This window comes from Myotis yumanensis, unplaced genomic scaffold, assembly GCF_028538775.1.
Source record: "Myotis yumanensis isolate MYYU_CA2020_CCGP unplaced genomic scaffold, mMyoYum1.0.hap1 SCAF_18, whole genome shotgun sequence".
Taxonomy (NCBI): Eukaryota; Metazoa; Chordata; class Mammalia; order Chiroptera; family Vespertilionidae; genus Myotis; species Myotis yumanensis.
Window position 1 is genome coordinate 24,111,532 of NW_027223769.1, and position 12,554 is coordinate 24,124,085.

General features: G+C 52.2%; 1 protein-coding gene and 2 non-coding genes across 3 annotated transcripts; 2 read left to right on the top strand and 1 right to left on the bottom strand.

Moving 5' to 3' along the window:
* The first annotated feature begins 1,520 nt into the window (after positions 1–1,520).
* On the top strand, positions 1,521–1,593 carry TRNAM-CAU (transfer RNA methionine (anticodon CAU)). Its single transcript has one exon. It is a non-coding gene; the product is annotated as a tRNA-Met (tRNA).
* Positions 1,594–5,294: 3,701 nt separating this feature from the next.
* Positions 5,295–8,892, bottom strand: TLE7 (TLE family member 7). The gene is made up of 9 exons (XM_070397861.1): positions 8,582–8,892; positions 8,406–8,428; positions 8,205–8,263; positions 7,516–7,728; positions 7,168–7,409; positions 6,632–6,773; positions 6,333–6,486; positions 5,722–5,795; positions 5,295–5,399 (listed from the first exon to the last, which is right to left on the bottom strand). Exons 1-9 carry the CDS (start codon positions 8,890–8,892, stop codon positions 5,295–5,297), a joined length of 1,323 nt encoding a protein of 440 aa, XP_070253962.1.
* Positions 8,893–12,151: 3,259 nt separating this feature from the next.
* Positions 12,152–12,258, top strand: LOC138997487 (U6 spliceosomal RNA). The gene has a single exon (XR_011468951.1). It is a non-coding gene; the product is annotated as a U6 spliceosomal RNA (small nuclear RNA).
* The last annotated feature ends 296 nt before the right edge of the window (positions 12,259–12,554 follow it).

Sequence of the window (12,554 nt, forward strand, 5' to 3'; positions counted from 1 at the left end):
CCAACCCCGAGCGCCCAGCCCCTTCCTCTAGCTTGAGCCTCGGGAGCTCACCCTGTCCGTCTATCTCTATTACAGCGGAGCTCATTCTGTGCAGACCTCTAGCTCAGCATGGCTGCCGGCCTCCTGCCCTGATGGTGGGATCCTGGCAAGCAGCACTCTGTCCTCAGGGGGCCTCTCGCAGACCCAAGCAGCACAGTGAATGTAGGACTCACCCAGCTCTCGGCCCAGTTTCCGCTCCCAGCAACCCCATTCAGCGCCCAGTACTATTGCCATCTGATCCTCTAAGCGCTGACACTTCCCCTGGACCGTCCTCTCCACTCTCCAGCAGCCTTCCATCACCACCACCTCCCACCCCCTTACCCCCCAACGGTCCTCTCTGCTCCGAACTGCCTCCAACTGCCTCGGATCTCTCACTTCCCCCGCATTCCAACAGACCAACTGCTCATCCGGCCTTGATATTTTGGGGGAGGATTGGGCAGTACTTTTGTAGACTGTCCCTCCATGTGGACTTATCTACTATTTCCTGGTGAATAAATGCAGATAATGCAGCGGAGGCAAGAATCACACAGAAGTGGTGATCTGTCCTCAGCACACCCTATTGACAGGTATCATTACTGCTGGTTTCAACTTGGGTGACTTGGAAAAGGTGACGTCTGGCAGGTCTCTCCACGGAAGAATTACAATTTTTCCCCTTGGCGATTCTTGCCTGTCATTATTATGCCAGGCGGCTCCCCCGCCTCTCAATATATAGATACATATGCTCTATACATAATATCCACGGACATGTGTATGTGTACATAACCAATTATTTCCATCAGAATGGACTCGTGGATACTTACTTTATTCTATGAGTTATAATCCATTACTATCAATATTTCTTTGTTTGTTTATTTATTTATTTATTTATTTGCCAAAAGGATCCCAGGCCTGGCCTTTGGGAGCACCTTGGAGTTAGCTCCGTGTCCTGAAAGCCTCCACCATCTCTGAACACTCCTAACTTCCTGGGAGTTTCACACCCCAACTCCTCTCTGTCCCTCTGTCGTCCTCATCCCGCCCCTCCCAGGCCCACGGGCTCCCCGGGGCCCTACTCACCTTGCTCAGGGGCGCCCCCTGACGCCCACCGCGGCCGGTGTCGCCCCGACAGCCTCCGTCTACCCGACACCCGCCGTTGGTCACCTCGCGCCCGCGACCTCCGCTGGCACCGGCCCCTCCGACGCGTGTCCACGTCCTCGCGCCGGCGCCCCCCTCCCCCTGCCCGGCCCTCGCGCTCGCCCGCCCGCCTCTCCGGCCCATCTTTCCGAACCCCAGGGACCCCGGCGCGCGGCGGCTCCGGCCCGGTCCGCACGGGAACGCCGGGCGCGGGCACGTCCCTCCGCCCGGACCGCCCTCCTGCCCCACGTGCGCCTCGAATAGCACCAGGCGTCCGCGAGGCCGGGGAGACTGACGCCCGGAGGCGGCTCGGCCGGGAAAGGGGCTGCAGACCTTTCTCTTTAGCAGCAAAGAAGGCGCCCTCTCCAGCGGCCCTCTTGGCGCAGTGGGCAGCGCGTCAGTCTCATAATCTGAAGGTCCTGAGTTCGAGCCTCAGAGAGGGCACGGGCGTTTTGCTGTGGCGGCGCCCGGCACACGTGATTCCACCTCTCGGCAGGAAGGGTGAAGCCACAGCCGCAGGAGTGAGCGTGCTCCCGCTCCCGGGGACACGGGTAAGGAAACACGGTGTTGGCGCCTCTGCGGGGAAATGGACACATCGCGGCCGAGAGGTTCCATTCCTTTTGCGACGTCTCCGCAAATCAACCGCCTGGGCCACTGATCTCTTTTCCCCCAGCCCCTTTGCTGGGAGCAAGGCCGCGCCCCGGGTTCTTGTCTCCGGACTGTGTCCTCGCTCCCTCTAGCTCCGCTTTCAACAGGCGGGAAGCCGCGGGCAGCCAGTGCGGGTCCCCCTCGTGGCCCGAGAGCGAGGTGGGGCGGGGCCTCGCTGACCCGGAATGACCAAGCGCTAGCCAGTTTTAGCTGAATTCTTCAATTCAGGTGTTTGTGCTTAGTAAGATTATATTTGAGCCAAATTGACAACATATGCCAGGGAGCTAGATCTGAATGTTCCCTGAACCTTTCAGTTTTCGATTATTCAGTTTTCCAGTAGCTTCCAATTATGTTGTGATCTAGTCTCTATTAGTTATTTCATTTCAAAAATAGGAACATTTCTAGTTTTCATTTCATTATTCATTACTGTCTTAATTGCATTGTGGTCATGAAATATATTCTGTAAGAGTTAAATCCTCTGAAACCTGACAGTTTATGGTCAAGTTTTATAAATGCTTTGTGTATGTGAAAAATACTCTAGTGATTGTATGAATTATTCTGAGTTTACTCATTATGTTATTCAACTCTTCTATATTCTTATTATTTTGTCTGTTTAAACTACTGGTTACTGAGAGAGATAGATTTGTCTATTTTTGTCATTTATTCTTTATAAATATGAAACTATTAATAAATGCATAAAACATAATGGAATTTTTGTATCTTCCTGTTGGATTTATGAAGTGTTCACCTTTATCTCAGATATTACTCTTTGTTTTAGAGCATATGTAATCTAAAATTAATATATCAGCTTGCTTGGATTTAGTGTGTACACAAAATATCTCATTTTCATCCTTTTTGTATCCTTATGTTTTAATATATTTTAAACACATACATCTGAGAATTTTTAAAATCCAGTCATATATAAACACATTAATAGGAATATTTACTCTACTTACATTCACTATACTTGCTCATATATTTGGATTTAAACCTCGATGGACATTATAAATTTTGGAGTCTATTTGTTCCTATAGCCCAGTAGGATAGATCTACTATTGGCTTCTACCCTCTGTATCAAATTTTTACATGGATGCTAATTATATTGTTTAGAGCAGTGGTTCTCAACCTGTGGGTCTCGACCCCTTTGGCAGTCGAACAACCATTTCACAGGGGTCGCCTAAGACCATCCTGCATATCAGATATTTACATTACAATTCATAACAGTAGCAACATTACAGTTATGAAGTAGCAACGAAAATAATTTTATGGTTGGGTCACATGAGGAACTGTATTTAAAGGGCCAGAAGGTTGAGAACCACTGGACTAGACTAGAGGCACACTGGCAACAGCAGGGTAGGCAAACTATAGCCAGCAAATCAATCTGGCCACTGCTTGTTTTTATACATAAAGTTTTATTGGAACACAGTCCCACACATTCATTTATGTATTGTCTATGGCTGCTTTCACGCTACAGAAGAGGAGTTGAGTACTTGGGGCAAAGCCTAAAATATTTATTACCTGGCCCTTTAAGTTTGTTGTTTCCAGGGCTACAGTAACAAATAGACTCCAAAATTTATAACAGCTCTAATATAAGTTTATTTCTCGTCCATATAACAATCCAAAGTGCGCAGCTTTTCTCCATATTTGATTTGTGGAAACAGGATGCTTCCACCTCATGGCTCTACAATTCTCTAGGGCAGTGGTTCTCAACCTTCCTAATACCGTGACCCTTTAATACAGTTCCTCATGTTGTGGTGACCCCCAACCATAAAATTATTTTCGTTGCTACTTCATAAATGTAATTTTGCTGTTATGAATTATAATGTAAATATCTGATATGCAGGATGTATTTTCATTGTTACAAATTGAACATAGTTAAAGCATAGTGATTAATCACAAAAACAATATGTAATTATATATGTGTTTTCTGATGGTCTTGGGTGACCCCTGTGAAAGGGTCGTTTGACCCCCAAAGGGGTCGCGACCCACAGGTTGAGAACCGCTGCTCTAGGGCTTCCATGCCATTCACCTTGGGTTGGTAGAAGAGGGCAGAGAACCTGGAGGGGACACCCCTACTCCTTTAGCCTTGGCCCAGAAAGGGGACCCATTCTTCTCTCATCATTAGTCAGCAAGAATTAGGTACCCAACAACATCTCAATGCAAAGATGGCACACTTGATCCATGGCTTTGCAGTCTCCTCCCAGTGACAACTCTAAGCTACAACCTTGAGTGGGCAGCTATCTCTCGGCCATGCCAACACCAAGCAACGAGGCAGCAGGATGGGAGAGGAATAGAAAGCAGGCCTAGCTGGCTTGTTTTGGGGAGCTGGGGCTTTTTCAACTTGGGGAAGGCCAGAAAAATTACATCATCACATCCTCAAACATGAGGAAGCTGACACAAAACTGTAGCTTTTGACTGGCACCAAATGCCAGAATTAGGATCAGGACTTGCGAAGACTCAGATAAAATGAGGTATTGTGAATCAGGAAGCTAAAAGGAGAGCCTTTCTCGGGATATGGTTAGACCAGCTCATGGAGTCTCAGCCTTGGCCGGGTAGAGCACCATAGGTTGGAGCACCGTCCCGTACACTAAAACGTTACCGGTTCAAATCCCAGTCAGGGCCCATATGGGAGGTAACTGATCAATATTTCTCTCACATCACTCTCTCCCTTTTTCTTTATCCTCAGGTGAGGATTAACAAAAGAGTTGAGCATTGTTGATCTACCAACTCCAATATATAACTTGAAAATTTGTACATATACATACATTTCTTCTTAAGCCTTCTTAAATTCCAAGAATTCCCTGCACGCACCCCCTCCCGCCCCCAAAAAGTTACAAACAAAACTAAGTCCTGCTCTAGCGGGTTTGGCTCAGTGGATAGAGCATTGGCCTGTGGACCCAAGGGTCCCGGGTTTAATTCCAGTCAAGGGCATGTACCCGGTTGCAAGCTCCTCCCCGGTCCCAGCCCTGGTCAGGGCTTGTGCAGGAGGCAACTAATCAATGCATTTCTCTCGTATCAATGTTTCTCTCTGTCTTTCCATCTCTCTTCCATTCTCTCTAAAATCAGTCAAAAAATATCCTCGGGTGAGGATTTAAAAAATATAAAGAAAAGAAAATTTCTAAAAAAACCTAAGTCCTTCCCTACCCTGGATTTGCTGACTGGGGGCATAAAGAATCCACCACAATGAAACGTATCCAGGCCATTCTGGTTTTTGCTTTTCTATTTTATTAGTTATAAAGGCAAGTTTCCCCACCAAAACCCAGCTATCGGTGGTGGAGAAATAACAAAGTGAAAAATCCCTAAGCTGTACACTAAAAACCTGGGAGTGCAGGCTAGGGGTGTGTTGTGGGAGAGGGGAACAGACAGGTGACCTGCCATCGAGGAGAAGGTGGAGGCAGGAAGCGCGGGAAGCGCCGGAAGCTGGTTGGCGCCCAAGGTCACCCTCTCAGCACGCTGCTTTCTCTGGATCTTCACCAGCAGGACCCGACACCCAACCTTCAATACAAGAGCTGGTAAACCGTGGCACAGTTTCTGGAGCCTGTGACCAGATACTGGTTGTCGGAGGACACGTCACAACACAGGACTTCTGTAGACTCCTCCTCCTAGGGGGAAAGAGGCGCCAAAAAAGGTCCTCTATGCAGGGGCCAGGCTTGGGCCAGAGATGAAGGTTTCATTTAGGGCTCTTTCAAGGCTCAGCATAGACCTGAGGCTCAGTTTAGAGGCAGGGCCAGGTCTCAGGGCTCACGGTGGAGTCCCTGAGTTTACAGGACCTCAAGTCCTCATCCCCACCCCCACCCCCCCATCTATTAAATGGCCCTGGTGCCATCTCAGAGGGCCTCTCCAACACTGCCTCTGGGGCCTGACCCACTGGGATCCGGAGCTACAGCTCCGAGTGCGGGGTTTTCACACCCCTCCTTCCAGTACCTGAAACAACCTTTGTAGATAAGGTGCAGATAAGCAGTGGATTGACTCATCCATTGTGGTCACAAAATAGCTCCCTGCAAAGGAAAAACAGATGGAGGGCCAGATAATGCATTCTAGTCCAGCTGTTCCCGGCCGGACTAGGGAAGAGGTTTCTCTGCCTCAGTTTCCCCAAATATAAAAATCAGAGACACAACACGAACCATTCCCTCATCTGCCCCCACCCTCCAGCCCCACAGAGGATCACGGTGAGCATCGCTGAACAGGACAGCAGCTGGGGCTTCGTGCCTCTTCCGTCTGCCCGTGTCTTTAGGCTGCCATTCTGCAGGGGAAGCAATCCTTTCTGACAGAGCCAGGAAGGAAAGGGGCGCAGAGAGAGAGAAGACAGGAAAGGTAGCCGGGCTATCAGAGGGAGAAACACTGGTGGGGTTGGGAGTGGGGGGTGCTGCAGGGGTGAGAGCAGTGAGAGAGCAGACACCTGGATCTCTGTTTGGCCAGTGTTGGGGCTGGAGAGGGAGGAACTAAGAGTCTGAAATAGTCTGGGCCCAGACTTTAGAGTAGACACCCCAGAGTGTGCCAGGACACCCCAAGGTGTTGCCTGGCTTCTCACGCACCAGAGGTGGCAAACTTGAGGTTGTGGTGGTGGACGTATTTATGTATGACGGCCTTAAACGCCTCCTTCCGGTGGGTGTGCAGGATGATGACGTCACTCGTCCGCAGGCCCACTAGCAGCCACTCCTCGCTGGGGTCGTGAGCAATGCTGAGGATCTGTGGGGAAGGCGGTGGAGTCAGCGCTCCGAGCTGCCAACTCCATCCTTTGTGCCCACCTCCAAGCTCAGGTCCCGCTCCTGCAGGCACCCACTGCTCCCAGGCCCTGGGGGCCGCACTCAGCCAGCTGTGGCCAGCCAGGCACCTCATGGTGGAGGTTGTATTGCTGCAGCTTCTGGCAGCTCCTCAGGTCCCAGGAATACAGGCTGGTGTCTTCGCCTCCGGTCCAGAACTTATTGCCCGTGATATCCACACATCGGGACCCATATTCAGGGACTTGGTGCTTCCTGGTGGGAAATAACTCAGAGGTTTGTGTTTGGTTGGGACCCCCAGGAGTTTGGGGCCCAGGAAAGCCCTAACAGTGGTTCTCAACCTTCTGGCCCTTTAAATATAGTTCCTCATGTTGTGACCCAACCATAAAATTATTTTCGTTGCTACTTCCTAACTGTAATGTTGCTACTGTTATGAATCGTAATGTAACTATCTGGTATGCAGGATGGTCTTAGGCGACCCCTGTGAAAGGGTCGTTCGACCACCAAAGGGGTCGCGACCCACAGGTTGAGAACTGCTGCCCTGGAAGGCCCCCAGATATATTTTCCACACTCACTCACTCAGTCCTGCCGCACAGAGGGGAGAGTGAGGTCCAGAAAGGACACATGCCTTCCCGCCCCCAGGGCATACCTGATCAAGATTTGATTCTGTAGATCCCAAATCTCAACGAATCCTTTGAAACAAGCCAAGCAGATCTGGGCATTGGAGGAGATGGCCAGAGAGTAGCATATGGGGCCTGCAGAGGCCAGCTGTGCCCTGATGCGGGGTGTGGGTGCCAGATCCCAAAGCGTCAGGGTCCGGGACACCCCCCCGGTGATCAGGCTCTGCTCGTCGGGGAACAGCTTGCAGCTGAGGACACAGTTATGACGGTCCTGTAGGGACGGTCACACGCTCACATCACCTCCGCAAAGCGCAGGCTGCGAGGCTCCTGACGGAATCGCGTCTGGGTGCCCTGAGCCCTCGTAGCACAGCCCTCACCTGGAAGTTCAGCTGGGCCTGCGGGGCCTTGTTCCAGGTATGTAGGGCACTCTCATCCCACACCCTGATGTAGCCGTGGCCACACGTGTACACGTGGTGAGTCGAGCTGCTGATGGCAATGGCACAGACTTTCTTGCCGTGGCAGAGTCTGCCCACCTTCCAGGACTTTCGTGGGATCCTCTGCCTGACCACCACTTCGTCTGCCACGGGAGGCTGGGAGAGGAGAGGGTGGTGGCCTTGAACGGCCATCGCCCTGGGACCCCTCATCCGTGGGGACTGCCTGCCCCTGTCCTCTGACTACATTCCTAGCCATTCACCCAATAGCTCCCCTCTCACCCCCAGGCAGGATCGTGTCTCAGCTGGGGACCCCAGCCCCCTGACATCTTCTACGCTAGCCCAGGTCAGGCCCAGGTCGCCTCCGTGATAAGCAGGGCCACGTTTCTGAGACCATTCCGAGTGCCAGCAGCGAGGGCAGAGCCTGGCTCAGAGCCGCCACGGGTGCAGCTCTGGAAGTGACTGTGAGCGGAGGCCCTGAATACTGGTGGCGGGAGAAGGGGGGAGCCACAGGACCCCCGCCACCTATGGGAGAGCGAGCGAGTGTGGACACTGCACACCCTCACCGTCTTGTTTGGGGGGAACGGGGAAGAGAAAGATCCCAAGTTTTTGTTTTTAAAAAACAAGACACTTACAATTGCTCTGAGGAAGGACCAGACTTCGTCACTGGGAGGAGGCGAAGAACAAGGCAGGCCTGCAGGGACGTATCGATGCCCAAGGCTCATGGAGAGGGCAGCGGGCAGCCTGCTCTCCTGACGCCAGGCCTCTCTCCCAGGCCCCATCTGAGCACCTTGAGCTGCCACCCTCCCTGCCCACACTGTCCCGGTTGCACTTACCAAACTCGAATCCTAGTAAGCTGCTGGGACAAAGGAGAGGGGAAGGGGGGAGACAGAGCATGAAATGGAGGGCTCCCTGCTAGGACCCCTCCGCCCCCCCCTGCCCCCCTCAGTTCCTCCCCCCCCTCAGCTCCCGTCAGTTCCTGCCCCACCCCCCACCCCCAGGGGAGACCTACCTGGAGGCAAACTCTGCTTCTTCTCTCGACCGCCCCTCGGAGAACCAGCTGGCCTGGAGCTCAGACCTGTCGAGGGCCTGGAGGGCCCACTGCTGCGGGGTCACAGTGCTCATCTCCTGATACACCGGGCCCTGCTGCGCAGGGAAGCCTGGGGACCACTGGGGGGTGCCACACACCCCATCCAGCTGGGGCTGTGCTTGATGCCTGTGCTGAGAGGAAAGGCCAGAGCCCTCTGGCTCATACCTCCTCGCCTCTGATTCCTCATAAATTCTGAGGATACTGAATGCGGTCTCTTCCTTCTTTGCACTCATGTCCTTAGACCGAGGAAGTGCCTGAGGCACCTGGTGTAGCTTAAGTGATGGGCCCTCGGACAGAGGCTGGGCTCCCAATCCGTCCTTACCCCCTGCAGCAAGAGAGAGAACGGATACGGGTGCACTGTTTGGGGTCTATTCATAAGGGTCAGAGAACACCTCTCACGTGAGAGGATTCAGAAGATCAGTCGCTAACTTTTTATACAAAATGTTGGCAGCTGCCCTGCCCGGCTTGGCTTAAGTGGATAGACTATAGAGCGTCAGCCTGCGGATTGAAGGGTCCCAGGTTCGATTCCGGCCAAGGGCACATGCCTGGGTTGCAGGCTTGATCCCCAGTTGGGGGCGTGCAGGAGGCAGCCGATCAATGATTCTCTCTCATCATTGATGTTTCTATCTCTGTCTCCTCCTTTCCTCTCTGAAATCAATAAAGAAATATATATTAAAAAAAAATGTCGGCAGCACTGGTGACAAGTTTCATAGAGACATTTTGAGATGTTACCAGGTATCGTGTTTTTCCTTCTACACACACACTGCATTTCCAGTCCCATAAAATCAATCCACCCTTTAATCTGACAAACGAAGGCTCATCCCCAGTGTAAATAAAACATAAGGCAACAGGAAACTCCACTCACATCACAGGGCCTCTTGCCCCGTGGTGGGGATGGGGACAGCAGGGCGGGGGGTGTGGCGGGGGGGAGACTCTGAAGAAGTCACGAAAACATGATGTTCCGTTTGGATGGGACAAGGTTGTGGAGCAAGGAGGAGGGTGTCTGCTGGTGGTAATCTTTCCTACCCTATGGGTGAACTCTGAGAACTGAATGGAATCATGCCTGTAGACGCCGCAGAATTATGTAAAGCTAGTGACAAACATGCAACAAACGGCAGAGGTTGCGTTTATTTGTGGACTGTGCCAGGGACCACAGCGGGAAGACTTAAGGCAGATAGACCAAGTGCCTTCATTCAGGTAGCCCTGGAAGGCCCGGGGGAGGCCCAGGGCGCCATTATCAGGGAAGGTGAGAATCCTCAGGGACAAAATGATGGTGGGGCTGGGGAGGGCATCTTCTAATGGGAGCCAACGCCTTGTGGACCAGGCTCAAACACTGGCTCTCAGATACCACGTCTCTCCAATGCCCCAGTAGACTCCCCAGGGAAAACAGGCTGCCTGCTCTTCGGCAAATGCAGGGGGCAGTTGTATCAAAGCCTCCACGACTCTTGACACCTTTGAGCTCTCGCTGTGTGTTTGGCCCTCAACCAAACACTATACGTAGCTGAGCCCATTCTATCCTATAACTATGCCGCATTTTACAGATTTTTAAAACTGACGCTCAGAGCAGGTGAGCAAATAGCTCGAAAGCACAGAGAAAAGGTTCTCTTCTCTGCCCTGTCTAGCTCCAGTCTCCTCTCCTACCTTCCCATCAGAGGAAGGAAGGCAGCATTCACCATAATTAAAAGGCAGTTTCCCTCGGACCCAGTACTTCCACTTTAAGGCATTTGTCCTAAAGGTGCCCTTGAATGTATGCAAGAGGATATAGGTACAAACTGAAGCACTGGTTGTGACAGCAGATGAGTGGACACACCCAAAGGAGGGGGCTGGTGAGGTAAGTCACAGTATACGCATAACGTGGAATGCTATGCAGCTGTTAAAAATAACAAGGACACTAGTGCGTGGATGTGGAAATTCCAAGGAGTGTTCACGGGCGGACTGGTGGGTTCTGAAAACACGCAGATTTTGTGTAAAAGAAAGACGAACTTGAGAGCCTTTCTTTGCACATGTCTGAATGCACATATTAGGAAAGTGGTTGCTTTTGGGCATGGAAATTGGCAAATAGGAAAGAAGAATGGGAGGAAGATTTGTTGCTAAATAACTTGGGACAGTTTCTGTATATTTGTGGCGATTTGAACCTAAATTAAAAACTGTGGGAACTTGAGTCTTTTTCTCAACCAAGACCTTCCTTTCTCACCTTCCCCCAAATGATCATTTGGGGCCCTCCTGATTCTTAGTTATTTGGGGTGTGTGTATGTGTGTGTATGTGTGTGTGTGTGTGTGTGTGTGTGTGTTTTAAACTGAAGCTCAGAGCAGGCGAGCAAATAGCTAATCAATATATTTTTATTGATTTCAGAGAGGAAAGGAGAGGGAGAAGGAGATAGAAACATCAATGATGAGAGAGAATCATTGATTGGCTGCCTCCAGCACAGCCCTCTCTGGGAATTGAGCCTGCAACCCCGGCATGTGCCCTGACAGGGAATGGAACCATGGCCTCTTGGTTCATGGGTCGATACTCAACCAAATCCGCCTTGACACATATCAGGCCCCTTTAACTGGGCCACCAGGGCTGCCTGGGCCCTGGTGAGGGCAGAAGCACAGAGCACACGTTCCCAGCCCAGTATGAAGGGGAGGGGGGGTGCGTGCGGGCGGTGTCAGCTGCCCAGACTCCCGCTTGGGGGTTAGGTAAAGCTTAAAGATAGTGAAGCCATTTAACCAGGATTTCACCCTAAGAAAGAGGGGACGGAAGAGTCTTTCTAGAAAGAGGAGAAGGGAGAGTTGATAGCCCGGATTCCCCTTCTGCCCTATCCCCAGAGGTGGGAACACAGAGACCTCTCCCCTTCCCAGGCAACTCCCTGTTTCCCAAGCTTCAGCATAAAATGCTAGAGCAGGGAGGCAACCCTGCCAACAAGGTAAGCACTCCACCAGCACCCACGGCATGACATTCACCTCTGAAAGCAGGTCAAGCCCCAGAGCCGGGAAGTCAGCAGAGCCGAGCTCTGCTCGTGCTGGGAACCCCCGTACCCCAGCTCTGGACCCTCCCCGCCACACCAGGCACTGCCACCAATGGCCCATCTACCAGGCGTGGCCACAACCACAGCCAAGCGCAGGCCACCCCTGGGGTGCCATTTCCGAAGATCCCTGGTGTCCTTGGATGGGGGACAAGGTGGGGATCTGCCAAGTAAGTTCAGGGCAGGAGGAAAGATGGAGTGAGAACTTTTTAGAGGGACACGTCTTTGGACGGTGTTCAGGCCACCCACAGGAGCTAGCGTTTCCTCCAAGGTGTGCAGCTGGATTGGGTTGTGCACCAGAGCCACTCAAATGTCCGTCTCTGGGTGAAGCCCTCGCTTAGGGAGCCGGCGATGGGCTGCCCCAGCGAGGGTGACTGGGGGGGAAGGAGGAGCCGCTTCTTTTCCTTCCCCCGGTTCTGGCTTTACAGGCCCGGCTCTGTGACCTTTGGTCTCTCACGAGTGTCCCTCAAAGTGAGGAGCCGGGGTGCTTGCCTCGGCAGCACATATACTAACATTGGAACGACACAGAGAAGATCAGCATGGCCCCTGTGCAAGGATGACACGCAAATTCGTGAAGTGTTCTATATTTAAAAAAAAAAAGTGAAGAGCAGGGAAGCCATTCTTTCTGCGGCTGTCTCGCCCAGGGGTTCTTAAATTTGAGCAATCAGAACCCCACCCCCACCCCCAGATCTTCTTAGAACAGAGTGGGGGGCGGGCAACCCCAGAGATTCTGATTCTGTGGGTCTGGGGTCGGGCCCAAGACTTGGTATTTCTAACAAGTTCCCAGGTGATGTCACCATGCGGTGGCCGGCGCCCCACTGAGCGGCACTGCCTGTCCCCTCTGCCCGCTGGCCCCTTTCCTGCAGGAGGGGCAGGGGGTGGGGGGA